General features: G+C 54.3%; 1 protein-coding gene across 1 annotated transcript; it reads left to right on the plus strand.

The window, feature by feature from the left end:
- The first annotated feature begins 673 nt into the window (after positions 1-673).
- Cdh15 (cadherin 15) lies at positions 674-20960 on the plus strand. The gene is made up of 14 exons (XM_032887988.1): positions 674-770; positions 8514-8669; positions 9255-9410; positions 11687-11831; positions 13983-14143; positions 14561-14689; positions 15066-15251; positions 16932-17185; positions 18013-18155; positions 18267-18506; positions 18732-18971; positions 19068-19204; positions 19339-19503; positions 20407-20960. The coding sequence occupies exons 1-14, from the start codon at positions 729-731 to the stop codon at positions 20605-20607; spliced, it is 2355 nt and encodes a 784-aa protein (XP_032743879.1). The 5' UTR covers positions 674-728; the 3' UTR covers positions 20608-20960.
- Positions 20961-27024: the final 6064 nt, after the last annotated feature.

Below are 27024 nucleotides of genomic sequence, written 5' to 3' on the forward strand. Positions count from 1 at the left end.
GCTCCCAGGACACTGCTAACTACCCCAGGACTCCATCCAGGACATAACACAAAGGTTACTTTCTGTGGGTCCCCCAGGAGTGGTGAGGTGCTATTAGAACCCTAGAACTCACTATGTAGAGCAACGTGGCCTCTAACTCACAGGGATCTGCCTGCCTCTGGCTCCCAGGGACTAGGATTAAATGTTTGGGCCCCCATGCCTCACTCCCTCTATTCTTCTTCAAGCCTGGGTCTGAGGCCTCAGTCCCAGCCTACTGCATGCTGAGTACTTGCCCTATGTCTACGCCCAGTCCCAGTACACGCTGTCACTCAGTCCAGTTACCCCCTACCTCACATACGCTGACCTCAAAACTTTACAGAGCCTCCCTCTGGTACTAGCCACATAAGCTGTCACTCAGATTCCCCGGCCCCGCCCTATCACTTTGCTCTGGCTCTGCCCTGGTACCTTCATACCACATTCTTGTGGCCATCCAGGCCCACCTACATGCGCTACCATTCATATCTAGCCCCGCCCATGACCCAGCCCCTCATGCTGCCACTCAACCTTAGCCCTGCCCAGATTCCGCCCTAGCCCGGCCCCACCACACACGTGCAGTCCCTTGGCCTCCTGCCCAAGCACTTGCGCTGTCACTCAGCCCAGTGCTCTCAGCGTGGGGGTAGAAGCGCCACCGCCCGTCCCACTGGCCGCCCAGTCGGTCCCTTGTCCTCTGCTCTCCCGCCGCTGCCCCCATGGGTTCTGCTCTGCTCTTCGCCCTCGGGCTGCTTGCCCAGGTAAGCTTCCGAGCCCTGTGGCATCCCTTCCTCTAGCTTCGGGATAGTTTTCCTGGGAGCACTGGCCTGGAGTGTCTTTGGGGGAACCTGAGAGCTGCGGCCTGCAGTGTCCAGGGTGGGCCACACTCTCTGATGCATTGTAAGAAGGGGTGTCCTGTGTCTAGGGGCTTCCAGAGGGAGGGTGACCGACCTGCACACCAGTGAGCAAAATTGCTCAGGACTGGGGAGCATCTCTGAGGCGTGAGAACAGCCATGGGACTGTCCCTTCAGTCTGGAGTGTACCACATGTGCCTCTTGGAGCCTCCCAGAGCCTAGAGGTGGCCAATCTTGTGAGGTCTTTGTATTCCAGAGCATGGGGCAGAGAGAAGGGGCAGGAGACTTATTATGCCCCTGGTTGGTCTTGGTGGTGCCTCAGTCTCTACCCAATGGTCCTGGAGTAGCTGCAGGACCCTCCAGGACCTAGGGATCCAGAGACAGAGCAGCCCAACACACACTCAGTTCACACTGCCTTTGACCTGGCCGGGCCAGCGGCTGTGCCTGCATCCACCTGGAGATGTCCTGACTTGTGGTCCCCAGATCTTTAGTACCCTGTCTTCTTAACATGGCCCAAGGAAAGGGTAAAGCCCAGGTCCCCAGCTTTTCCTGCTGTTGGCACTCCCAGACAGGCTGCTGAGTGGTCCTGGGCTGGCCAGGATGGGGATGTGGCTCCTGTGGTCCCTGCCAGGGTCCCCTGCCACGGAGATGGCCAGCCTCTGCACCCCAGAGCCAACAGGTGGCAGGCACAAAGATGGCTGTGTTCAGAGAGTGGTCCGCCAGCATTGCATGTGTGTGTATGTGTGGGGGGATTCCTCCCTTCTGGGAACACACTTCAGGACTTCCTCGGTCCCCTCAAATTCCCACAAGCCTTGCAGCTCTGCTCACGTTTCAGTCTTGGCAGCTGACGGGAGCCCAGCGAGAAAGACCCTCTAACAGCTGGGTCTGGGGCATGAGCCCTACATCTCCAATCACCAACACCCCCAGCTTTGGGGGCCCACATTCCCTTACTTGGGCATATCTGCTGGCCTATTAGAACCTAGCACCCCTCTGGACCCTAGATAGAAGCCCAGTCTTGTGCATAACACCCTGACCCATCAGAGGCCCCTCCATACCCTGGGCTGGGATCCGCTCCCCACTGGCTACAGTAACCGCATTCTTTACCCGCACCCCCAAGGCTGGAGGGTGGGTGGTGTTGGTTAGCATTCTTCTTCCCCTCCCTGCCCAAGCCTCCCCTCTCTGGTGCACTAGGGCAACTGCACAATACCCCTCCCCCAGGCATCTGGAGGCCCCAACAGTCAGGTGGGGGCAAGGACACGCCCCCGAGGCCTGGCCTCCTGCACTTGCTTTAAGGCAGCACTCAAATTAGCTCTGGTGCAAGGGGAACTTTTCCTACCTCCCCCAAATGTACCATCCCCCCTCCCCAGCTTCCATGCTTCTGTCTGCTCTTGTCCACACACTGGGGTCCTGAGTCTGGTCATTCCTGCCTCCCCACTGAGCTTTTCCCTGGTCATCCTGGCCCAGCAGCTCCATCTAGGGCTCCTCCTCGGTTTGGGGTTGGAAGTGCATGGATTCACACCTCGCTCCTTGTCTCCCTACCCAGGTTCCCTCTGGAACCTGAGCTTCCGGAACTCCCAAGTCAGAGGCAGGGGGTTGGATTGTGTTCAGAACTGGTCCCTGCCAGGCCTCCAATTCTAGCTACTCAGAAAGCTGAGGCAGGAAGATCACCAGGTCATGGCAATTTATTGATACCGTCCCTCAAAAGAAGAATAAAAACAGCCGGGGATATAGCCTGCAGGACACTTGCTAAGCATGAGAGGTGGGGGCTAATCCCAGTATCACCCACACAGTACCAGTGCTCACAAAGATGACCCCTCAGCCCCTGCACGTGGGGTCCCATCTCTCTGATTGCGAGTCCTGAGCTGGACTGAGGGGAATCATGGGTAGTTCAGAGACGCCTGCTCACCTCACCTTTGTCTAGGAACTGATGAAGCGTGGGGTGTCTGAAGGGAAGATGGGCGCCAGGAGTACTTTGGGGGACTAGTCACTGATGCTGGGAAAGGGCCTGCGGTGGCTCAGGCCAGAGGCAGTCTCCTCATGGTTCGAGCACTGCTCCCAGTCTGTGCTGGCAGGCAGGGCCCATCTGATCGGAGGGGGCAGCTGCCTGTCTGCCCCCTCCTCATTCTCCTCTGATGACTGCGGCAGCTGGACAGGGTGGTCCCATGATGGGAATGTGGGGCCACCCTAGGCCAGGCCAACAGCTGGGCTCATTCCTGGCATGCTGGCTGTCCAGGAATGAGGTGGCCATGGATTCCTGCCTGTGGGAGCTGTGCAGGCCTGAGAAGCCTGTGGGAAGTCAGTGCAGGGGCTTCCTGCCCTCCACTCCAAAGGCCATTAGCTCTGCTAAGATGGGCAGACACCAATGACTGATGCTGTCCCCGTGGGTAGTGTTGGTGATCCTCTTGCCTCGCCAAGGCACACATTGCATGGATAGTAGGACCCTGGTCACTCTACAATGCCTTGGGGTCGGGATGGGGTCAGGAAAGACCCCAGAGGGTGGTTGGCTGAGGAGTGTGGGTTCAGAACACTGGCCCTGGATGTCTCTAGAACTTTCCAACTTTTGTCTGGGTTGGTCCTTGGTCAAGAGCGGGCCTGGGATGAGGTGAGGCGCATTGGGTATCTACTGTGGGGAGAGAGTCTGTAATCATTTCCTATCTGGCTTCACATGGGGGGACAGAGGAGTGGATGGTGGAGAGGAGGGGAGGAGACACCTTCTACAAAGTCGCCTTCCAGGTGCCTCTGTCCTTGTCCTCTGCCCTGGCTGTGGCCAGCCTGTGAGCCCGCTGTGGCCGTGTAGCTTTGTCCTAAACACCAGATGCCTAAAGACTAGCTTCCCAAGGAGGCCCCCAGCCTTGCCTCCCGCCTGCCACGTCTTCTGGGAAGCGGGAAGAGTGAGAGAACATGGGGTGGGCCACACAAATGCCTCCCAAGAGCCGGAAGCTAGCTGTGGCCTGCCCATTGGACGCCCACTCATACCCCTGCAGCCTCTGATCTGGGAACCGGGCCCTGCCAGGACATTGTGGTACTGTGACCTCGTGAACTTGGTCTGTGGACCCAAGGTTCCCAGGCCCTGCCTTGACCACACCCGGTGAGTGCCAAGCCCGTGGGCACTGGCTGACAGGGGCAGCAGGACTAGGAAGAGGGAGGGAGGGTGAAGCCCCGGGCCATGGGGGCTTCAGAGAGCCTGGGAATCCCATTCTCCACAGGCCTTCCCAAGGCAGACACCACAGATGACGTCAGCCCGGCAAGCCTTCTGGTGCCAACTCTGCCTCTGTGGCTTTGGGCAAGTGGCTCGGCCTCTCTAGACCTTAGAGCTGTGAGAAAGGTGCTCCTTCCTCTCAGGCTCTGGTGTCGTCAAGAGCCCCAAATCCCAACCCACAGGCTATCCCGAGGGGAGGGAGATAGAGCCAGTCTTCCCCCAAAGTAGCCCCTCAGGCACATCTCAGTGTCTGCCACCAAGCTCAGGCAAAAAGGCCCTGTGCCCATGGAGGCTGTGGCCCAGGTTCCCCATGCCAGGCAGGCAGGTGTGTACCTGGTAGGGACACTGCCCTGACCTAGAAGTGGCTCTGCATGCTGGCCTTGGCAGGTTCTAAGGCCTAGGTGCCATCTGTGAGGACAGATGCCCAGGCAGGACTCCAAGCCCACCCTCCTATCCTGTACAGGGTCCTCTGCTCTCTGGACTCCAGGACTAAGTGGGCGATAGGACTTGACCGCTGCCAGGAGGGGCTGAGGAGTAGGTTCTGGGGTCCCCGCTGGTAGGATGGAAACAAGGGTTCTCAGCACGGTGACTCGGTCTGGCTGGGAAACAGGACAAGAGATTAGAGATGGAGCCAAAGCCTTTGATGTCAAAGCAAGCTATGTGCTGGTGCCCGCAGGGCCAGTACCTTCCTGTGCCTTGGCCATCCATGGAAAAGACGTGGAGAGGCCAAACTCTAAGTGGCCTCCTTGCTGGCTGGCTCTCTCTCCTTTGACTCTTGGCACCCTGCCTTCCCGAATCAGTCATTGTGTTTCCCTCCCAGACAGCCAGCCTCCACGGAGGCCCACAGATCCAGCTGAAGTAGAAGCCAGGGGGTCTGGGTAGCCAGCAGGCAAGTGCACGAGGAGGGAAGCCGGGAGGGAAGCTCTCCACTCTGCACGGAACGAGCAGATGGGAGCTGTGTGAGCTGACGGGCTCTGGGGAGGAGGCGGTGCCCATATGGCCCGGTCCCACCCATCTCCTTGGGTGTAAGTGCTATTCACACAACCTTCTTATAACTTTAAAACGTATTCGTTTTTATGTGATTTACCTGGTGTGTGTGTGAGCGCGTGTACCACATACATGCAGTCCCGGAGGAAGCCAGAAGAGTGTATCAGATATCGCCCTCCCCTCCCCCTCGGGTCCTGGAGTTACAGATATCTGTTAGCTACCATGTGGGTTCTGGGAATCGAACCCTGGTCCTCTGTAAGAGCAACATTTGCTTTTAAACACTGAGCCAGCTCTCCAGCATCCGTGCTGACAGAGAAACAGGTTGCCTGCTTTCTGGTCCCTGCCAGGGCCTCTCAGTTCTCTTGCTTGGGGTGGAGCCAGGCGGGAGTTTCTCTAGGTGTGGACACCCAGTGGGCCTTAAACATGAAAGCTATGATGGGAGCTCCTTGGAGCTCCTGATCCCCTCCCACCTGTCATTCTGAGGGACACAGTCAGGGGCAGATTTCCCTCCAATAGCCGTGGTGATACGGAGGAAAGAATGGCGTTCTCACTGCTTGGGAACCACGCCAAGGCTGGGGCTGGCATATTCAACGCAGTGTTGGCATGCCTGGGTGTGGTGGCTCTGCCCTCCACACTCCCAGCCCTGCTCTGTCCTGAGGACCACCCCCTGCTTGCCCCTCCACCCGGGCAGCCCAAGGATCTGTTCTTGGTAGGAGGGGAGGGGTGACCCCAAAGAGGGAGGCTTCTCCAGGAACCTGCCTATAGAGGGTGCACATATCCACATGGGAGATAGAGGCAAGGAGTTCAGGGTCATCTTTAGCTACATAGTCAATCTGAGGCCAGCCTGGGCTACATAAGACATAAAAAAAACCCCACGAAGCAGAAGTCTGAACTGAGGGCTGTTGGGAGCCTGAGCCCTACCCACCTGGGGATCTGCCACTTCCCTACAGCAACGCCTACTGACCCTTGGGTCTCTGCCATGCTAGGGCTGGGCATAGTTCTGATTGCTGGCTTCTGGTCCTGTGTATAGCAATGGAAGCCGCTGGCCCCGAGTACTTACACTACGTCCCCGTTTCCTGTCCTCTAAGCTGTGCACAGGATAGAATCACAGGATGGTAAGGTCTAGAAAGCACCCTCCCGCAGGACAGAACCTCGAAGGAGGGAAGCCATTAAAAAAAAGGCAGGTACCAGCCAACAAGACAGCTCGGTGGGTAGGGTCTCAGCCGATAGGGGAGTTTGCTATCGAAGACCCAGAACCTGCCTCCCGGAAGGAGAGAGCTGTCTCCTGTAAGCTGCCCTCTGACCTCCGCCCGTGTGCCGCAGCATGTCTCTCCACCCCCAAGGTAAATAAATGTGAAGAAAAGGATGTGAACAGCCCTGAGTCGGAGACTGAATCTCCCAGGCTCTGTCCTTGGCTCAAGAAGACCAGGCTAGCGGGGATTCTGAAGGATCAGCTGCTTTGCTTGTCCTGGAGGCCCCTGTGGACCTGGGGGAATGTAGCCAGGGATGGCTACGAATGCTAAGAGCATTTCCAAGCCTTGCAGTCCCCATGTGCTGGAGCCTTCCGCACCCAACACTTCCACAAATGCTGTGCCCTGTCCAGCATTGGCCTCCCCGCCTCCTGGACGCATCAGGTTGCCCTAGGTTTTGTTCCCAGCCAACACATGCTGTGGAAGATGAGGTCAGAATGTGACCAACGCCCACACCCATCATGGCGGCCTCTGCCAGGCTGTGCTTAGTGAGGAGGAGTCATTCAGGAATAGCAATGGAGCCAGGAATCCAAGAGCACCTCCAGCATCCTCAGAACAGCGGTTCTCACCGTCCCCACCACATCAAGGGGCGGGATAAGGAACAATTGGTGCGGGTCCCTTGGTGAGATCCTTTCAGAAACTGGGGTGAAAGCCACCAGAGAAGCAGGACAGTACCCCAAGGGTGGTGATGCCTTTGGGGAGTTTCCATGAATTCTGCCATGTGCTTGATCCTCTCCAGGCCTCAGCTAACCCCTCTGAGGGGTGGGTTATCTGAGAGCCCAGCCAGGTAATGGCGATGGATGTGGGGAGAATGGGTGTCAGTAGAGCTCCCTCTGAGCGTGGAGACTTGGCTTCACCTCCTGTCTGCAGCCACATAATCCTGGGCACTCTGCCTTTCTTTTAAATTACATTTATTTCCTGTGGCGGGAGCACGTGCCTATCACACAGAGGTCAGAGTGTGAGTTGTGGGAGTCGATTCTCTTTCTGCCACGTGGCTTCCAGAGATCAAGCCCAGGTTATCCAACTTGGGAGCAAGCGTCTTTGTCCACTGAGCCAACTCTGGTCTCGAGGTCGCTGGTGACCTCCCAGGTGTGATGAGGAAGGATGGAATATATTCTAAGAGCTCTGGGTTTCCAGAGCTGGGATGCAGTTATGAAAATCACATCCCCTTCCCCTGGCCACCCTCTCGGTTGAGGCCCACAGCAAGCCCCCGTCCCACCCTGTGCCCTGCAGCAGCCCTAGCTGTAGCCCAGTCCCTGGCGTCTGTAGGGCACATCCTCCCTAGTCCCATCCCATGCTCCAGTCCTTGTCACAGACCAAGCTGGCCAGCAAAGTGACCGCAGACACCAAGTCCCACTGCACAAAGCAGCTTTGATAAGTTCCTCGATGCCTTGAATTGCCCACGGTTCTGGAAGCTTGGGCATTCCTTCTGTGACACAATATTGAGACTTTGGATGGCTCTCCGGAGCGTGGCCCTTCTCTGTCCACACAGCAGGCTGTAACAGAGGAACCATCAAATCCTCTTAGGCTCCCTAACCTGTTTTCTGCAAGTGTTAAAATGAAGCCCCAGGCCTGGTTGGCAGAGGGAGGTTTCTGACACGGGGTCCGCTGTGCGCATGGCCGCCCTGGGAGGCTAGGGTGTGTGTGTCAGGTAAGAGTTAGACATAGATTCTTAGGGGCGAGGTCTCTCTGCTCCCCTAGTCCTTTCTAATAAAAGCAGGTACTGTTACCGTTAACTTGTGACACTCAAGCTGTGAGGCTGAAGAGGGACACGTGTCACCTCCCACTCTAACTCTATAGCCCCTTCTCCTACTGAGTCCCTGGCCCCACCAGCTGCTGTCTTTCCTCCTGGACCCTCACTCCCAGGAATCGAGAGTTGCCCTCTGGGCACTTTCCTGGGCCTGGTTGGCACCTGACCTCTCAGGGACCCCAGGAAAAGTGCAGACCCTCACACTGCCTCCAACTACCCGATAAACTGTGTCTACCATAGGGATCTGGTAACCCTGTGACACAGCCCATATTCTGGGCTCTAGCCAAGAAGAGACAGATATCATTATAGGAGCTAAACTCCCCAGGATGTGGCTGTCATGGCCCACACAGTCTGAACCCTGCAGGGTGACACTCCTGGTGGTTTAGGGCCCAAGCACAGTCCTGGGAATGATGTCATCCTGGTGTTCCTGTACTCTGTGTGATGGTATTCTGTTTGTGTTTTAGAGCCTTGGCCTCTCCTGGGCAGTCCCTGAGCCCGAACCCAGCACCCTGTACCCCTGGCGCCGGGCATCAGCCCCAGGCCGTGTGCGGAGAGCCTGGGTCATCCCACCCATCAGTGTGTCTGAGAACCACAAACGCCTCCCCTACCCGCTTGTGCAGGTAAGAGAAGGGGGGGTGTCCCCATAGGTTCCCCCATTTCTTTTTTTTTTTTTTTTTTTTTTGGTTCTTTTTTTTTTCGGAGCTGGGGACCGAACCCAGGGCCTTGCGCTTCCTAGGCAAGCGCTCTGCCACTGAGCTAAATCCCCAACCCCTGGTTCCCCCATTTCTTAAAGATCCTCTCGGATCTGGGGAAGCCCCATCCACTGTCAGGAGCTAGTTGTACAGCCTAGGAAGGACATTCTCACTTTGTGAGACAGAAGCAGGGATCCCATAGCCCTGAGCCACAAACACCGAGCTACTCCAGTGAGCATGGCCCCCAGGCTCTACGTCCCCACCCCACCCCAGAAGGCATACACTTCATCACCAGTACAGGTAGCCCTGTGACACAAACGCTTAGCCACATACGTCCTCAGAATACATAACTGGCTACCAGCTCCCAGGATGCCCTGCAGCTGGGCCACAGTTGAGGGGAACAGCTTGTTAGGATTCAGAGCTTTGGTTCTCTGCTCATCTGGCCGGGGTGAAACAGGAAGATATTGGGGTGCTCTCTGGCCCTCACTGAGCCCCACTCCTCCCCCACAACAGATCAAGTCTGACAAACAACAGCTAGGCAGTGTCATCTACAGTATCCAGGGTCCCGGTGTGGACGAGGAGCCCCGAAACGTCTTCTCCATCGACAAGTTCACTGGGAGGGTGTACCTCAACGCCACGCTGGACCGCGAGAAGACGGACCGCTTCAGGGTAGGGCCTGGGGGGGAAGCCAAACTGCTTAGCTTCTGTTCCCCACATGACAGGCTCCAGGTCAGATGCTCCTGAAGCAAGGTCTGGTCCTCAAAAGAGCCACCTCAGAGCATTACGTGTTTGGGATCATGTTACCACATAACATAGGGCCACCTTGAGGCCGTGAAGTAGGTGGTCTTTTGGAGGGCAGAGCACCATTGCAACTGATGAGCTGACATGACAGCCAGTTCTCCTGGGATCCAGGTTCCGTTTGGTGGATAGGTGTGTAATGAAGAATTCCCAAATGGTGTTACCATCCGCTGCAGGGAATGCTCTCTGAGGAGCGATTAGGCAACAAGGGGACTCCACTACCACTACACTGTTGGGATTCAGGAAGAGATGTGAGAGTCACAAGGTGTGCTCGAGGCCAAGAGACGAGCCCAGGACCTCCTTTATGTGTCAGGCTGAGATGTAGTGCGTTTCCCTAGCATCTGAAGGCCCTGGTTTCCATTCCCAAACATGGCTAGCTAATAAATAAATAGCGCTTTGAATAGTATTACAGCCTATGACACTTAGAAGGTTCAGGAGAATCATGAGTTTGAAGCCAGCCTCAACTACACAGCAGAAACCTGTCACAAGAGTAAAACCAAGCAAAAACCCCGTTGACTGTATCCCAGCTGGCCTGAGGCAGGATAGCTTTCTACCTCCCCTTTCCCAGGGGCCAAGATTTCTTTCTTTCTTTCTTTCTTTTTTTTTTCTTTTTTTTTCGGAGCTGGGGACTGAACCCAGGGCCTTGCGCTTGCTAGGCAAGCACTCTACCACTGAGCTAAATCCCCAACCCCAAGATTTCTTTTACATCCTCGAGCTATTCTTCCAAACGTAAAAGACTGCTATGGCATTCTTCCAAATGTACCCATTAGATGATTTTTTTATAAGATTTATTTATTTATTATATATAAGTACACTGTAGCTGTCTTCAGACACACCAGAAGAGGGCATCAGATCCCATTACAGATGGTTGTGAGCCACCATGTGGTTGCTGGGATTTGAACTCAGGGCCTCTGGAATAGCAGTCAGTGCTCTTAACCACTGAGCCATCTCTCCAGCCCAGATGATTTTTTTTCTTTTTCTTTTTTCTTTTTTTTTCTGGAGCTGGGGACTGAACCCAGGGCCTTGCGCTTGCTAGGCAAGCGCTCTACCACTGAGCTAAATCCTCAACCCCCCCTTTTTTTTTCTTATATGACTTGCAATATCTTGCCATGTATTTCTAACTGGGCTTGAATGTGTTATCTTTCTGTCTCTGCCTCCCAAGTGCTTGGCCACGCCACTCTCTGAAAAGAAGCAGGTTAAAATGTAATCTCAGGTGAAACCCTGTTCCAAAGAATAAAACAAAGCCAGGCATAGTACAGGCAGATCAATGTGAGTTCAAGGCTAGCCTGGTCTACATAGCGAGTTCCAGGGCACCATGGCTCACAGAGAGACCCTGTCTTTAAAAAAAAAAAAAAAAAAAAGTTGAGCTTCCAGGGACTAAGCCACTACCCAAAGACTATACATGAACTGACCCTGGGCTCCAACCTCATAGGTAGCAATGAATAGCCTAGTAAGGGCACCAGTGGAAGGGGAAGCCCTTGGTCCTGCCAAGACTGAACCCCCAGTGAACGTGATTGTTGCGGGGAGGGTGGTAATGGGAGAGGATGGGGAGGGGAATACCCATATAGAAGGGGAGGGGGAGGAGTTAGGGGGATGTTGGCCTGGAAACCGGGAAAGGGAATAACAATCGAAATGTAAATAAGAAATACTCAAGTTAATAAAGATTAAAAAAAAGTTTTAAATTAAAAAGTAAGAAAGCGGGCTGGAGAGATGGCTCAGTGGTTAAGAGCACTGACTGCCCTTCCAGAGGTCCTGAGTTCAATTCCCAGCAACCACATGGTGGCTCACAACCATCTGTAATGAGATCTGATGCCCTCTTCTGGTGAAAACAGCTACAGTGTACTTATATATAATAAAGATAAAAAAAAAAAAGATATACAATTGAAAAAAAGTAAGAAAGCAAAATGAATGACTTTGACAGGAGCGGAAACCACAGAGAAAGAGAGATAAACCTTAGTAAGAGCATTACTTCATATACAAGGATGCAGTGAGCATCCTGGCAGCCAAGGGAAGAGGGGAAAGTTGGAGCCTATGTGCCCAGTGCACACATTCCATCCTGTGTGTTCCTTGCCTGTGCTCGGCCCTTGCTATTCCTTCTGCATGGCTTTAGGAGCCACAGAGCCATTGTGTACTCTCTGTTTGTTCAGCTGAGGGCCTTTGCCCTGGACTTGGGTGGCTCTACCCTGGAGGACCCCACGGACCTGGAGATCGTCGTGGTGGATCAAAATGACAACCGGCCAGTCTTCCTACAGGATGTGTTCAGAGGCCGCATCCTGGAGGGTGCCATCCCAGGTGAGGTGGGAGCGCAGCCCCATCCAGGGGATTGGCTTTCAGAAGGTCTGAGTCCCAGGCTTCCCTACAACCAAAGGACTAGAGGTACAGCCTCCCCCTCCAACACCAGTGCTTGCCTGGTTCCTCCCTGGCGCTGCAGACGTGGCGATCCAAAGGTCACCCAAAAGGTCGGGTGTAAGAAAGCCATCTCTCACACTTCTCCTGTCGACGTTATTTTGATCTGCACAGAAAGGCTTTGGGTGGCTGGGTTCCGGCTGTGCCTTCCCCGGCTGCTGCTTCAGGTGCAGACTGGTCTCAGTCTACCTAGCCCGTCGTGGTGGCACATGCCCCGTGAACACGGCACCTGGGAAATGGAGACTGAGTTTAAGGTTGTTTTCAGTTACTTAACCAATCTGAGGCTAGCCTGGACTACTTGAGACTGGTAAGGGGGTGTTCTTGAAGACCGTGGAAGTAGCCTTGGCTCTACTCCAGCCCTTTTCAGTGGGCAGGAGAAGCCTGGCACCAGGGCAAGGATACTCTCACAGTCCCAGCCCAGACTGCATTGTCTCTCAGTATGCCTCAAGCCTCCCCTGCCAGCCTGTCCTTATGGGATGCTGTGGTACTTGTTAGTGACACAGTGACCAGCTAGAACTGGCCCCCCAAACCCCACGCAGCTTTTCACTGTCCTCTGGACGCTCTGTGTGTGTGTGTGTGTGTGTGTGTGTGTGTGTGTGTGTGTGTGTGTGTGTGTGTGTGTGAGAGAGAGAGAGAGACAGAGAGAGACAGAGAGAGACAGAGACAGAGACAGAGACAGAGAGAGAGAGAGAGAGACAGGGAGAGAGACAGAGACAGAGACAGAGACAGAGACAGAGAGACAGAGAGAGAGAGACAGAGAGAGAGACAGAGAGAGAGACAGAGAGAGAGACAGAGAGAGAGAGAGACAGAGAGAGAGAGACAGAGAGAGAGAGTTGGTCTGAGCACCATGTGCATGAAGCTAGCTTAGAGAACAGAGAAGGGCCTCAGGTCTCTTGGGACTGAAGTCATGAATGGCGGATTGTCATATGCCTGTGGGAGATTAATCTTGGGCCCTCTGGAAGAATAGCGAGTGCTCTTAACCTCTGAGCCGTTGCTCCAGTCCCTGGAATATTGATTCTCGCTTCCATGGTCTGATGTCCGACGGACACACATCCAGACATGCACACATGCGTGAACACTACATGCAAACTCCCTCATACCCACTTGAGTTATAGCACACTAGGTCCAGCTCCCAGTGACACCTCTGCTTCTGGGTCAGCTCTAGGGCCCCTTCCCAGGCTACTGTATCCCTCCTGTGATGGGGGAAGTGGCTCCTCGGGCCTATATGTACTCACCCGCTTGCCAGAGAACCCGCACTCAGCACAGGACTGGTAATGAGTCCCCTGACCAGGAAACACTGGTGTCACCCTGGGGTCTGGTACTATGCATAAGTCATCTGCTCGATAGCTCCTGCCTATGCTAGGGAGGCCTGGAGTACTGGCTGATATTTGCCTGAGAATATGCCAAGACCTCGAGACACAGACTTCTCAGACTCCTCTCACCCTGACTCATTCCATTGACTCAAGGTTCTTACACCTGTTCTGGAGGGAGAGTCAGACCACGTCTCTTCTGAGGGAAGAGTGGGTGACGGGTGAAGAGGACCTCGTGCTGGGGCCTCGACCAGCAGCACCTTCCCAGTTGTGGCAGCTTCCCTGGGGCAGCATCTTGGAGGATGCTTTGCTCTGTACCCATTTGTTTGTGTATCTTTACCTGGGCTAGCGTCACGCCCTTACAGCAGGGATCAGGGCCATCTAAGGAACCTGGTGTGTTTAGCACTTAGACCTGGAACATCAGCTCAGCTTGCTGACCCAGAATCTGGTAAGAAGGTGCATCAGTTCTCCGCCGAGAGCCCACTGCGATGTCCCTGCGATGCTCCACCTTCTGTAGGGAAGGCAGCAAGAGTGCCCTGGACTTGAGGCTGGTACGCACTGCCAGCCCCAGTGACCCCCATTATGGAGAGAGCAGGCTGCCCACTCTGTGGTCACAGTGTCAGACCTAGGGGATCTGCACACTCCAGGGGCACTGCACACCAACTGGGTTGCCCCAGTGCAGCCAGCCGCCCCAGTGGTTGACCACACTTCTCTCTGTCATCCCCAGGCACCTTCATAACCAGGGCTGAGGCCACAGATGCCGACGATCCGGAGACAGACAATGCGGCCCTCAGGTTCTCCATCTTGGAGCAGGGCAGCCCCGAGTTGTTCAGCATTGACGAGCACACTGGAGAGATCCGCACAGTGCAAGTGGGGCTGGACCGTGAGGTGAGGCCGCCCCACGGACAGCTGAGGGCCTGGGGCCAGTTCTCCATGTCTGGTCTCCTCAAGCCCCGGGGCTCGTCAGGGGTGGGGAGGGGCCTTCCCACCTCTCAGCCTACACTCTGGCTATTATGCTCACCCTGGTCCTACCTCGCTGGTGTAGTGGCTTCTGCCTGGGAGAAACCTCTGAAACTCTCCTGTGCAGGTGCACCTGGGTATTCCTATCCCTGAAGTGGCTCTGTCAGCCAGGGATCTGCTTTCTGCTGCCCCTAATGTCTGACATTTCCGGTACCACAACTGACCTCTTGCTCACCCACTGGCTTGGGCAGGGGGCAGACCCCATAAGGGGTAAGCCTGTAGGTGATTTTGCTGTCATCCTAAAATAGGCATCCCATCTTCTAAGACATGTCATACTGTCCCCAGGTGGTGGCTGTGTACAACCTGACCTTGCAGGTGGCAGACATGTCCGGAGATGGCCTCACCGCCACAGCCTCGGCCATCATCTCCGTAGATGACGTCAACGACAATGCCCCCGAGTTCACCAAGGATGAGGTGCGAGCTCTGCCCACCCCCATCGGCTTAGGGCTACCTTCCCTGTGTAGGTTCCAGGAGGGGACTCTTCGAGGGTGGATGGTTTCACGGCATAGAGGAGGGCAGTGTAGGAGCAGGGAGCCTGAAACAGGACACGTGTGAGGTTCCTTAGAGAAAAGCAACTCCAATGGGTCCTCAGCTCAGAGTAAGTCTCCTGGGCCCTTGCTGTGTGAGGAGAATGGTTGGTCCAATATCCAGGAACAGCTCTGGCAGGTGGGATCCAGGAAAAGACAAACCAGTGAAATATGCAGCAGCGTTAAGCCGGAGGCAGGGAAGATACCCCGAGTCACAGGGCCAGGCATTCTAGTCCAGTGAGTAACGGGCCGGGGTCTCCCAGTTCTTTATGGAGGCTGCAGAGGCTGTCAGTGGAGTGGACGTGGGACGGCTTGAGGTGGAAGACAAGGACCTGCCCGGTTCCCCCAACTGGGTGGCCAGGTTCACCATCCTGGAAGGCGATCCTGACGGGCAGTTCAAGATCTATACAGACCCCAAGACCAATGAAGGTGTGCTGTCCGTGGTCAAGGTAAGCCGTGTCCCTGTCGTGCGAATTCCCTCAGCTAGAGTCCGTCACAGGTGTCTTCCTGTGACAGCTGCAGCTCGGGCTGCCCTGGGTTCCTTCCTGGTAGTGCTGTGCTAGCCGACCTCCTGCGGTGAGGGCACAGGAGGGACTAGGTGCTGACTACAGGTCTCTGCCCTAACTGGGCAGCAGGAAGCACCACAGAATGACATTGCTACAGCCTTTTCCTTCCTTACTAGGGTGGTCCAGATTCAAGTAAAACTGCACCAATGAAATCATCATTCCTACTAGAGGAACAGCTGACACACACACGAGCACACACACACACGAGCACACTCATATACACACAGTCATATACACACTCATATACACACACACTCACACACAAGCACACACACACACTCATATACACACACTCATACACACACTCATATACAAACACACTCATACACACATACACACTCATATACACACACTCATACACATATACACACATACACACACATATATATACACACACTCATTCACCCACTCATATACACACATATACACACATATACACACATACTCATACACATATACACACACATACAAACAAATAAAAATGCACATACTCCTATACACATATACACTCACACACACTCTCCCACACTCATACATATACACACATACTGTCCTAGTCAGGATTTCTATTCCTCTACAAACATCATGACCAAGAAACAAGTTGGGGAGGAAAGGGTTGATTTAGCTTACACTTCCACATTGCTGCTCATCACCAAAGGAAGTCAGGACTGGAACTCACACAGGTCAGGAGGCAGGAGCTGATGCAGAGGCCATGGAGGGATGTTACTTACTGGCTTGCTTCCCCTGGCTTGCTCAGCTTGCTCTCTTATAGAACCCAAGACTCCCAGCCCAGGGACGGCACCACCCACAATGGGCTGGGCCCTCCTCCTTGATCACTAATTGAGGAAATGCCTTACAGCTGGATCTCATGGAGGCATTTCCACAACTGAGGCTCCTTTCTCTGTGATAACTCCAGCTTGTGTCAAGTTGACATACAAAGCCAGCCAGTGCGCGCGCACGCACGCACGCGCACACACACACACACACACACACACACTCACTACACACACATGCACACTCATATATATACTCATACACACATAAACACACTCACTATACACACACATACACACACACTCATGTACACTCACGCACACTCATACACACACATTCACACATACACATACACGACAACAGCATATGTAGACACAGATGCATTTGGTTGTTGGAGCATTTGAAGATTTATTGCAAGAAACTGGTCAGACAAGTTGAGGTAGGCTGGACCTCTCCAGGGAGGATTTTTTGCACGCTGCTCACGAACCTGCTTAGTGGACGACCACCATGAGCCAGATGGCCACTCTGTGGAGCGTCAGCTGACACATCGACCACCCAGCTATGTACCAAGACCATAGCTGTTGAGTAACACACGAAACTACCACACCACACTCAACAAATCCATTGGCGCCACCAGAACTCATCTTGTCACCTATTAATATTTGAGCCTTGCATAATGTTTTTTCAAGGTTTAAAGGGAGAGGGGAAGGACAGACGGACTTTCTGGGCAGACCTGGGCAAAGGCTCCTCACCCTTAGGATTTCAGCTGTCTCTGTCACTCTCCTGCAGCCCCTGGACTATGAGAGCCGTGAGCAATATGAGCTCAGAGTGTCTGTACAGAATGAGGCCCCTCTGCAGACAGCTGCCCCTCGGGCCCAGCGGGGCCAGACCAGGGTCAGTGTGTGGGTTCAGGACACCAACGAGGCTCCAGTGTTTCCAGAGAACCCACTGAGGACGAGCATAGCTGAAGGAGCCCCGCCAGGCACCTCTGTGGCCACCTTCTCTGCCAGAGACCCTGACACGGAACAGCTGCAGAGAATCAGGTGGGGTGCCCTGGGCTCTTGTGGGTTCAGGCCGAGGGATCAGTGACTCCATTGCTGCTGAGGACGCCTCTGGATTATGAGGGTGGGAGAGAAAGGCCATTGGTGTACATCCTTGAGGGTGCACCCTCAGGGCATTGAGTCCCTCAGATACCTATGTGTGTATGTGGAGTGACCTTACCCCACAGGGCAGGACTGGGCTCCCACAAGGGCACGTAGTCCAAGACAGTTCTTAGGCAGCCTCTGATTATTGATCTGTCCTTTTTCATGGGTCCTTGTTTCTGCAGAGAGCTCTAAAGCTTTAAGTTTACCACCAGTCTCAAGCCTGGCCCAGTGCTCTCACGTGTCTCCATGGCACCACCTCTGAGCAAGGTCGAATAGATGCCAGCTACTGAGTGGCGCTGGACAGCAGCACAGCTTAGCTCAGGTCCAGTCGGGTCGATAACCAGCTTGGGGTGGTGGTAGCTGGCAAGATGGCTCAGTGCGTTAAGGTGCCTGCTTACCAAGCCTTACCAGCTAAGGTCATTTCCTGGAACCAACCTGGTTGGAGGAGAGGCTCGATTCCTCCATGTCCTTTGATCTCTTCTATGTCCTGGTGCTCATACATGTGCACTCACATGCAAATAAATACGTGTGTAAAATATTAAAATATAAAATGAAATAATTTTTTTAAAAAGTTAGCTTGGGGCTGGGAGGCCCCGAAGGCTGAATGCTGGCCCACCACCGTTCGCCTACGGGTATATGCGTGTGATAGTGTGTGTTTGTATGTGTGATATGTGACCCATGTCTTGGGTGAGCCTCATCCCACTCGTCCCCCTCCCCACCAATAGCTACTCTAAGGACTACGACCCAGAAGACTGGCTGCAAGTGGACCGGGCCACAGGCAGGATTCAGACCCAGCGAGTGTTGAGCCCTGCCTCACCCTTTTTAAAGGACGGCTGGTACAGGGCCATCATCCTAGCCCTGGACAACGGTGAGGGCGGACAGGTGGTGTCCTTGGGCCACGGCCCACTGCTTCCCTCAGTGGACTGACAGAGCAGGTTGTTGGTGGGCCTTGAGCTTATTAACTCTCCCTTGCTTCCAGCCATGCCTCCCAGCACAGCCACAGGCACCCTGTCCATTGAGATCTTAGAAGTCAACGACCATGCCCCTGCACTGGCCCCTCCTCTGTCTGGCAGCCTGTGCAGTCAACCAGACCAGGGCCCCGGTCTCCTCTTGGGTGCCACGGATGAGGACCTGCCCCCGCACGGGGCCCCCTTCCACTTCCAGCTGAACCCCAGGGTACCAGATCTCGGCCGGAACTGGAGCCTCAGCCAGATTAACGGTGCGCTCTCCCCACCCCTCCTTCCTTCACCCTGTAACCCTGGGACCTAAACGATAGGCCGCTAGAATGTATCGCCATGACTACATCCTTGGGCAGAGCTGGGATTCGTTTCCACAGAGCCCAATGGGTAGATGGGGAAACTGATGCCCAGTGACTCAGGTACTCTCTGGGCGGGAGCGGGGTTATTCTGGAGAGCTTCCGCTGACCACACTGCTCCTTCTGCAGTGAGCCATGCACGCTTGCGGCTCCGACATCAGGTCTCTGAGGGCCTGCATCGCCTGAGCCTGCTGCTCCAGGACTCTGGGGAGCCGCCCCAGCAGCGAGAGCAAACGCTGAACGTTACCGTGTGTCGCTGTGGGTTGGATGGCACCTGCCTGCCCGGGGCCGCTGCGCTGCGAGGAGGAGGTGTAGGCGTCGGCTTGGGCGCACTGGTCATTGTGCTGGCCAGCACCGTGGTCCTACTGGGTGAGTGAAGGTCCTCCCCCACCCTCTGTCCTGGGTCCCTTCTCCACCCCGCATCCTTTAAGCGCCCACAGTCGAGCCAGCCTCTCCTGCTTCCAGTTCTCATCCTGCTTGCTGCGCTCCGCACACGGTTCCGGGGGCAGTCTCGGAGCAAGAGTCTGTTGCATGGGCTTCAGGAGGACCTTCGGGACAACATCCTTAACTACGATGAGCAAGGAGGCGGGGAGGAGGACCAGGTGAGGAGAGGAGGGGTGGCTTAGACACACAGAACCCTGGGAGGGGATCCCCAGAATATCCATCAGCCTCCTAGAAGGTCCTCTGGCAACCAGGAGGTCCCTTCTCTGACCTTAGCTGTTCACTGCGCACACAGGATGCTTACGACATAAACCAGCTGCGCCACCCAGTGGAACCGAGGGCCACCAGCCGCTCTTTGGGCCGGCCACCCCTGCGCAGGGATGCACCCTTCAGCTATGTGCCACAGCCACATCGAGTACTTCCTACCAGCCCGTCTGACATCGCCAACTTCATCAGTGACGTAGGTGCCCTGGGGTGGGGAGGAGTTGTTGATCACGGAACGGGGCACATGCATGCTTGTGTGCATACGTGCGCATGCGCACAAACACACGTGATCCAGACCCCATGCTACATACAGGATGAGCTCCCTACAGGGGCTGAGCTCACCAGCAGGACCCTGTCTGAGCCTTAGGAAGGCCCCAGAGGGTGAGTGAGCAGGTCGGCCAGGCACTTCTCAAACCCTGTGGGTGGGAGTTGAAGCATTGGCAGCCGCATGGCTAGAGAAGGGCAGCCAGCCTGGCCTTAATGGTTCTGTTTCCTGCCCCTCTGGGAATCGTGCGCTTACCGGGTTCCTGACCTCTTTGTGTTTACTATGATGAGGTAGGAACAGGACTCGCATTGTCCTTTGTCATCTGGACAAAGCATCACTTTGAACACTTTGAATAGTCACACGAGTGACTATTGTCTATAAAAAAGATGATCAGAATGGAGGGGGGATGGCTGAGTCCAGCCATGCAGGGAATCCCCTAAGGACCGGCCCGCCATACAGCCTGGAGTAAATCTGGGGCATTGGGAATGTTGATTCTAGCGCAGGTACCGGTCACAAGATGACTGGGTGCAGTGGTCATACTGCCTCTGGAGGGGTCTTTTGGAAAGGTGCCTGAGAGACTGGGGGTGGGTAGGAGGAAGAGCTGCTATGACAGGAGATAGCTTTTCCCCACCCTAAGGGGGAGAAAGGCTGGAGGCAGCAGACCTTCTCTGTCAGCCCATTCTGCACAAGGAGGATTCTGCGTGCTGGTCAGTCTTAAGAGAGGCTTCCTTCTGCGGGGACACCTGAAGCAGAGCTAGCCCTGCCCATGGCTGAGCACCAGAGGGCTCCCAGCTTGCCTGAGTGGTCCTGAGGTCTGTGGGGGCTTTTCCACAGGGCTTGGAGGCTGCGGACAGCGACCCCAGCGTGCCTCCCTATGACACAGCTCTCATCTATGACTACGAGGGAGATGGCTCTGTGGCAGGGACCCTGAGCTCCATCCTGTCCAGCCAGGGAGATGAAGACCAGGACTATGACTATCTCCGGGACTGGGGCCCCCGCTTTGCTCGGCTGGCAGACATGTATGGGCATCCATGAGAGCCAGAGCCAGGGGCAGAGGTCCTGTGTGGACACGCCCACTCGGCCCAAACAAGGAGGCTCTCTCCTGGGACATGCACCCAGAAATCCTATGAGGGTCAGCGGCACGGCCCATCTTTGGCTCCATGGCAGATAAGCTCACTGAGGTCATCTGTGTGAGCTCCAGGGGAGGACTGAGTCTTGTATGGACCAGGCAGCAGAGGGAGAACACTCTCCCTCTGGAGTGCAGAAGTCACCTTCAATCGCCCTGCTAGGGTTCATCCCATCTTTGTGTCCCAGTTGTGACTGTCACCTCTGTATGAAAGCAGGCATCTAAGGAGCGGATTGGAATTAAAAACACACTGTTCAGTGGACCACAGGTGCCCAGTGCCACTCTCACCACAGAGGGTGTAGTGGCCCCTGTCCCAGGCCTAGCCTAGAGAGGGACCTCGGGGTCCTGCTCAGCACAGTTGGTGGGAGCAAGGGGCAGCAGGCCCAGGACTGGTCCGACTGCATGTGTGCATATGTGCACATGCATGGGAGGAGAGGCATCAGCAAGCTCCCCTCCGCCCCCCACAAGCCCCAGGTTTAGACAAAGAGGCCTGAGTTCTACCTTTGACCCTATCCTAGTGGATCTGGCCAGAGAGGAGACCAAGCACCCCCCACTCCCTCCCCTGCTCCCTCTGGTTCACGGTCTTCTTGGGGATGATGTGTCTACCCTGGTGTGAGTTACCCCAGCTCCAGGCATCTCAAGTGCTCAGCGGTGTCCTTTGTCCCAGTTTATAGCACCCCCCCCCACCGTGGGAATTGTGAATTCTGGGAATGTGGCCAGATACAGAGTGGTGGAAGAAGTGGGTGTCCTTCAGAGATGGGTCACTCCAGTCACGGCTGTGCGGCAGCAGGAGGAGGATGACCAGGGAAGCCAAGACCCTGTTTTCTATTGTGTGAGAGGTGTCCCCTTGGGAAAGGGTACCAGTGTACAGCTGGTGGGTTAGATGACACACTACAGTCAGAATGTCACTGGGTAGCCCCAAGGACAGAACTCAACAGAGCCCGTGGCAGGCTCAAGGAAAATAAAAGAAAACTTGGGGTACATGCACCCCTGTGCTAGAAAACTTGCTGCCCTTCTCACCAGAAAACCAGAAGGTGATTTTTTTCCTCGGAGTCTTGCTATCCCTCGGGGCTTCCTGCTCTCCCATCGAAAGCTTCCATGTTCTGTGCTGCCTTCCCTGATACTAAGCCTGAGGGCATCTCTGTTCACATGGGAGGGAGGGAAGGATCACAGACCTAGGGGAGGGGAGGGCCAGCGTCCTGTCTGCTCCAGACTACTAAACAGCTATGAGGTCACTGAGCACAGCCACAGATCGGAAAGTTGTGAGCCTTGGGACAGTGTGGTCCGTCCTAGCATCGCTGGGCACAAAGGACAAGGCGAATCCAGGTGCTGTCAGGCTTTACCCTGGCTACTCAGAGCCCTCTCACCTTGGGGCAGCCATCCCTATCCAGGCACATTCCTTCCAAACCCCCACCCTTCTCCAAGGACAGTCTAGACTATCCGATGCCAGCCCAGTGTAGCACGGTGCTTCCTGACTCAAGATGACAGTGTAAGTGTGCACCTCTTACCGTGTGCTCCAATGTGACCCACCACCAATGACTGCAGGACCTGTGCACCGTCTCTGCTAACCTCTGACCCTTCACCCCTGCCCTGCACCTTGTGCCCAAACTAGGTCCTTGTGTTTAATCCTGTCCCAGAAGATCCTCTTGGTCCGCAGCTCTCTGCGCCTCAGTTTCCAGGTCTTAGTTACTCCTTCAAATTTTTGCGTAGAGACACCATGACCAAGGCAGTTTATTAAAAAAAAAAAAAAAGTGTGAGTCTTAATGGAGGGCTTTCTCACACTTTCAGAGATCGTCACGGTGGAAAGCAGGGCAGCAGGCAGGCAGGGCACTGGAACAGTAGCTGAGAGCTCATATCTGATCAGTAAACTGGGAGAGAGAGAGAGAGAGAAAGAGAGAGAGAGAGAGAGAGAGAGAGAGAGAGAGAGAGAGAGAGAGAATGAGAGAATGAGAGAATGAGAGAATGAGAGAGAGTTCGCTCACATGGCTAGGCCTGGTATGGCTTTTGAAACCTCAAAGCCAGCTCTGGTGACACACCTTCTCCAAGAAAACCACACCTAATCCTTCTGAAATAGCCCACCCACTGGAAACCATTCAAAAATAGGTGAGCTTCTGGGGGCTCTCCTCCTTTGTAAGTTGTATATGGGAGTGTTCCTTTATTTATTTATTTTTCATGTTATTTCAAGAGCAACTCCAGACACCAGGTAGGCTGGGCTCAGGGCCTTCCCGTTCTAGAAGCCAAGGCCCGGGTTTCTGCCTTTTCTGGCCTAACCCACCGTTTAGTAGTGCTAGGCCAGTTTATTTCAATGGCCAGTGGCTTGTGAAAGCAGACAGGGCACGGATAATTCCTGAACAGGAGGGCAGGGCCAGCCGGGGCAGATCTTAGCACCTCTGGTGGGTCTCACAGAGATGTGGTCACTTCCCAACCTCCGTCTGGCCCAGGGGAGGAGCCATGGCTGTGTGGCTGTGAGATCAAGGCTTCCAAAGGAGACAGGAAGTGAGGCAGGTACTAGGTGTTAGCCCAAGGGTAGGGAGGATTGAGGTTGGCTTGAGAGGCCCGCTATCCCTCCCCTTTCTTTCACCCAGACCATGAAGACTGCCATTAGCTCACACCTCACTGACAATTCCCTTTTGGTATGCCCCTTAACCTGAAATGACCAGGTCATTCCATCAGTCAAAGCCACCCCCTGTCACGGAATTCCAATTGTAGCTGTACCAGTCCAAACACAGGCTGCTCAAAACTGCACACAGTATGGCGTCCAAGCCCTCACTAATCCCACCTACCTGCTTCAACACGGAGCCTAGGTCTTTCTTCCCAGGACCACCAACCTGCCAGCCATAGACCTGATGGGAGAGCCAGCCTGTCATTGAGTACCTAGGAGCAGCCTGAGCAAAAGCATGAGAACCCCATGAGAACCCTAGCATGACACCCCATCAGACAAAGGGCAAGAGACCCAGGGGACCACGTAGAAGAACGCAGAAAGCAGGCTGGGTCACTATTCTAGGGCAGGTGTGTCTGGTTGACCAAACTGTGCAGAAGGCCAGAGCTCCACGTCAGCCCCAGAGCCACCAGGAGTCAGACAGGGTTGAGCCCAACCTCGTCAAACCTCAATGGAAGCCAAATTCCTGCGCACAGGGCCGGACGGTGGGCGGGCCTCGTAAAGAGGAACCCTCCTGAGGGCGGGGCCAGTGTCCAGGAAGCGTGGAGGTCACAAGGGGGCGGGGCCGTGCAGGCGAGCGTACCCTGCTGTCTGCGGGCTGAGCTGCCTGGTGATCCTCGCTGGGCTCGAGTCCAGAGGCGACTGCCAGGCCTGGCCTCCTCGCCAAGGCGAGCCAGCAGCTGAGCACGTGCGGCCCCGGGTGGAAGGTGCTGTCAAGCTGGTCTTCAGGTCTTCGGGCCTCTCTCCCCGCAAGCGGTGTCACTGCGCTGGGGCGGCGCCAGGTTTCCTCTGCGAGGTACAGGCAGGTAAGGTAAGGGGCTGAAGTCTCAAGGTCCTGCTCTCTGGCCGAATTTCCGAGGTCAGCCTTCTGCGGGTCTCTCACTGATTTCGTTATTTGTGCGCGATGGACGGGCTTTGCGTTTTCATGAACACAGTTGACGGGTTTCGTATTGGACATATTAATTTATTGTTTCTTTTTCGAGTTTCTCTGTGTATTCCATGCTGTCCTCAAACTCCCTTTGTAAACCAGGCTCGCCTGGAATTCAGAGACCCGCCTGCCTCTGCCTCTAGTGCTAGGATTAAAGGCGTGTGCCGCCACCGCCCCGCCTTTAGTTTTTAAAAGTTGAAGTAGGATCACAAGTCTACTTCTGGCTCAGTGTCGAGAAGCTTTGCCTAACGAGAGTTATGACCTAATTCGAGATATCCATCATTCCGAGAAAAAAAGGGGGGTGGGGGGTGTTCGTTTGCACGGAGTATGACCGTCATAAAAGTCCAGCATAGACCTTCTTCCAGGTAGCTTCGCTACCTCCCTTCTTGCTCCAGCAACCACTAGTCACCAACCAGAGGCCTCTGGTTTGGATGCTTCACGCGAGGGGATCTTAAAATTCTCAAGCCTGAGAGCTACATGCGTCAAGTCCACTTCACACCGTGTCTGCACGGTCCGTCTCTACGGCTGACTGGTGTCCGTCTCGGTCTCCGGTGACTGTTCACGGTCTCCGGTGGGTGGCCATCTGAGTCGACCCCATTTTGTGGGTTAGAGTCAGCTGTGACGGTTTGTGCAAACGATCCACTTGAGACCCCCAGAAAAACCTGGAAGGCCGACTTCTGAACAAGGCTGAGGGGGATTATCTTGATTATGCTAATTGCGGTGGGAGGACACTCCCCGCTGGGGGCGGAGCGATTCTCTAGGTGGGGGGAGCTGGACTGTGGAGAAAGTGTGCTGAGCACCGCCACACAGCATTCTCCATTGCTCTTTCCTGGAGTATGGTGGTCAGCCGCATCTCGCTCTGTCCCTGTGACCCTCTCCCTAACTTGATAGGCTGAACTGCGGGTCAAGCAAGCCCTCTTTTCCCTAAAGTTGCTCCCTTCCGGGTTATTTTCTTGCAGCGCCAGAAACAAAAAGGAAACCAGCTTCGCCGTAAACTTCTGAGTACGGGTATTTACGGCAGGTTTTTCCCATTTATTCTGGGTTTCACCTGAGTGGCAGCTGCAAATATGGGCTTCATATCTTTCTGAAATATTTCCCTTTTGGGGGCGTGCAGGAATCTCTGTAGCCCAGGCTGCCTCGTGTAGCCAAGGCTAACCTGAACTTCTGATCATCCTTCTGCCCAAATGGGAATGCTGGGATTTTGGGTGTGTAGTTCCACACCCCATTTACGCACACTCGTTCTACCAACTGAACTACATTCCCAGCCCTCTTATTTGTTTGAAAGAATAACTTTGGTCTTTTAAAACTGATGTCTATGTTCTTTTCTGTGCCGCTTGTCTGTTTTGGGGTTTTTTAGATATTCAGCCCTTTTTAAAAAGGAAATAATAACATTTATCTATTTGTGTGCAGAGGCATGTGGGCGCGCCTTGGTTCAGGTGTGGGGGTCAGAGGACAGTTTTCAGGAATTGGTCCTAGGAATTGAGTTCAGGTCTTTGGGGTTGGGGGAAAGCACCTTTACCGGCTGAGCTATCTGGCATCTTGTGTCTCTATGTAGTCCGGCTGTCTAGGAGCTGTCTAGGCTTGGAACTCACGACTTGCCTCTGCCTCCCCAGTGCTAGAATGAAAGGCGTTTGATAGCAGGCCCAGCCTTCCCTCTCTCTCTCTTATCTCTGGATTTTCCCTTGCCCCTGGCACCGTGAGTTTTCTCACTCAAAGTCATTTGGAGGCTTCTAGCGCAACACAGCCCAGTCCTTGTCCTCGAACAGAGATCATAATCTTAGTTCCTGCTGAGAACGGATTTCTGGTATTACGCTGTTTTCTGTCCACCATGGTTTGGTTTTCATTTCCTGAATTACCATCTTTTTGTTACACTTTTCTTTTCTTGTAATGAAACAAAAGTGTTTAGCTCCTTGTTCAAGTCTTTCTCTGTACAACCTGTCACTATCTTCTTTAAGGTTACCATGGAGATTTTTTTTTTCCTTTGAGCTAGCGTCTGCCACATGCTGTGGGCCAGGCTGGCATCTAAAAGACTCCTTCTCCTCCTGAGTGCTGGGACTGCAGGTGTGAGCTGTCACACTGGGCCGGAGTGAGCGTGAGTCAGAGGTGCTAATGCTCTACTCTGGATGTAAAGCAGTCGGATTTCTCCGACAGTGTTCCCACGTAGCTCCTTCCCCATCTGCTTTGATTATGGGTATCACAAGATCCTATCTTTATCGGTTGTGCTGGTCAATATAAACCAATCAAGTACACTATTCTCTTAAATCAGTTAGGAAGCAAAATTTGGAGTCACAAAATAAATTACATTGTGAATACTTGTTTCGGAAAGTATTAGTTTCCTAAACATGAGGATAGAACACCAGTGAGGCCACCAGCCCTCTCTTGGGACTTGCAAGTTTTTGGCAGACGAGGAGCGCTTAAGTGGTTGCCTCTCAGGTTCTGTTTAGTCTGGGGAATGGATTCTTGGTGCCTTCCATTCTGCCAGTTTCCAGAACCTTCTTTGTCTCTCCCTGTCCCCAGTGTGTCCAGTTCCTCACAGATAGGACCTTGGTGCTGTTTCTAAGTCACTGTCAAACCCAGGGCCAGGACATGTATGTATTATTATCATGTGTTATTTTATGTGTTTTTACAATGTTTTTTTGAACATACCTTTTTGACCTATTTTGTGGGTGTGAATGTTTTGCCTGCATGTATGTATGTATACGAATCCCACGAGTGGGTGGTGAGCATTGAAGTCAGCAG

The sequence above is a fragment of the Rattus rattus genome, chromosome 17 (genome assembly GCF_011064425.1).
Source record: "Rattus rattus isolate New Zealand chromosome 17, Rrattus_CSIRO_v1, whole genome shotgun sequence".
Taxonomy (NCBI): Eukaryota; Metazoa; Chordata; class Mammalia; order Rodentia; family Muridae; genus Rattus; species Rattus rattus.

Excerpts from the sequence above, each read along its gene's own strand:
- Cdh15 (XM_032887988.1), top strand. The coding sequence starts at position 729 with ATGGGTTCTGCTCTGCTCTTCGCCCTCGGGCTGCTTGCCCAG. Across the intron at positions 18,507-18,731 it reads GAGCCTCAGCCAGATTAACG|TGAGCCATGCACGCTTGCGG; the intron begins GTGCGCTCTCCC and ends CTCCTTCTGCAG. Across the intron at positions 19,205-19,338 it reads GAGGCGGGGAGGAGGACCAG|GATGCTTACGACATAAACCA; the intron begins GTGAGGAGAGGA and ends CTGCGCACACAG.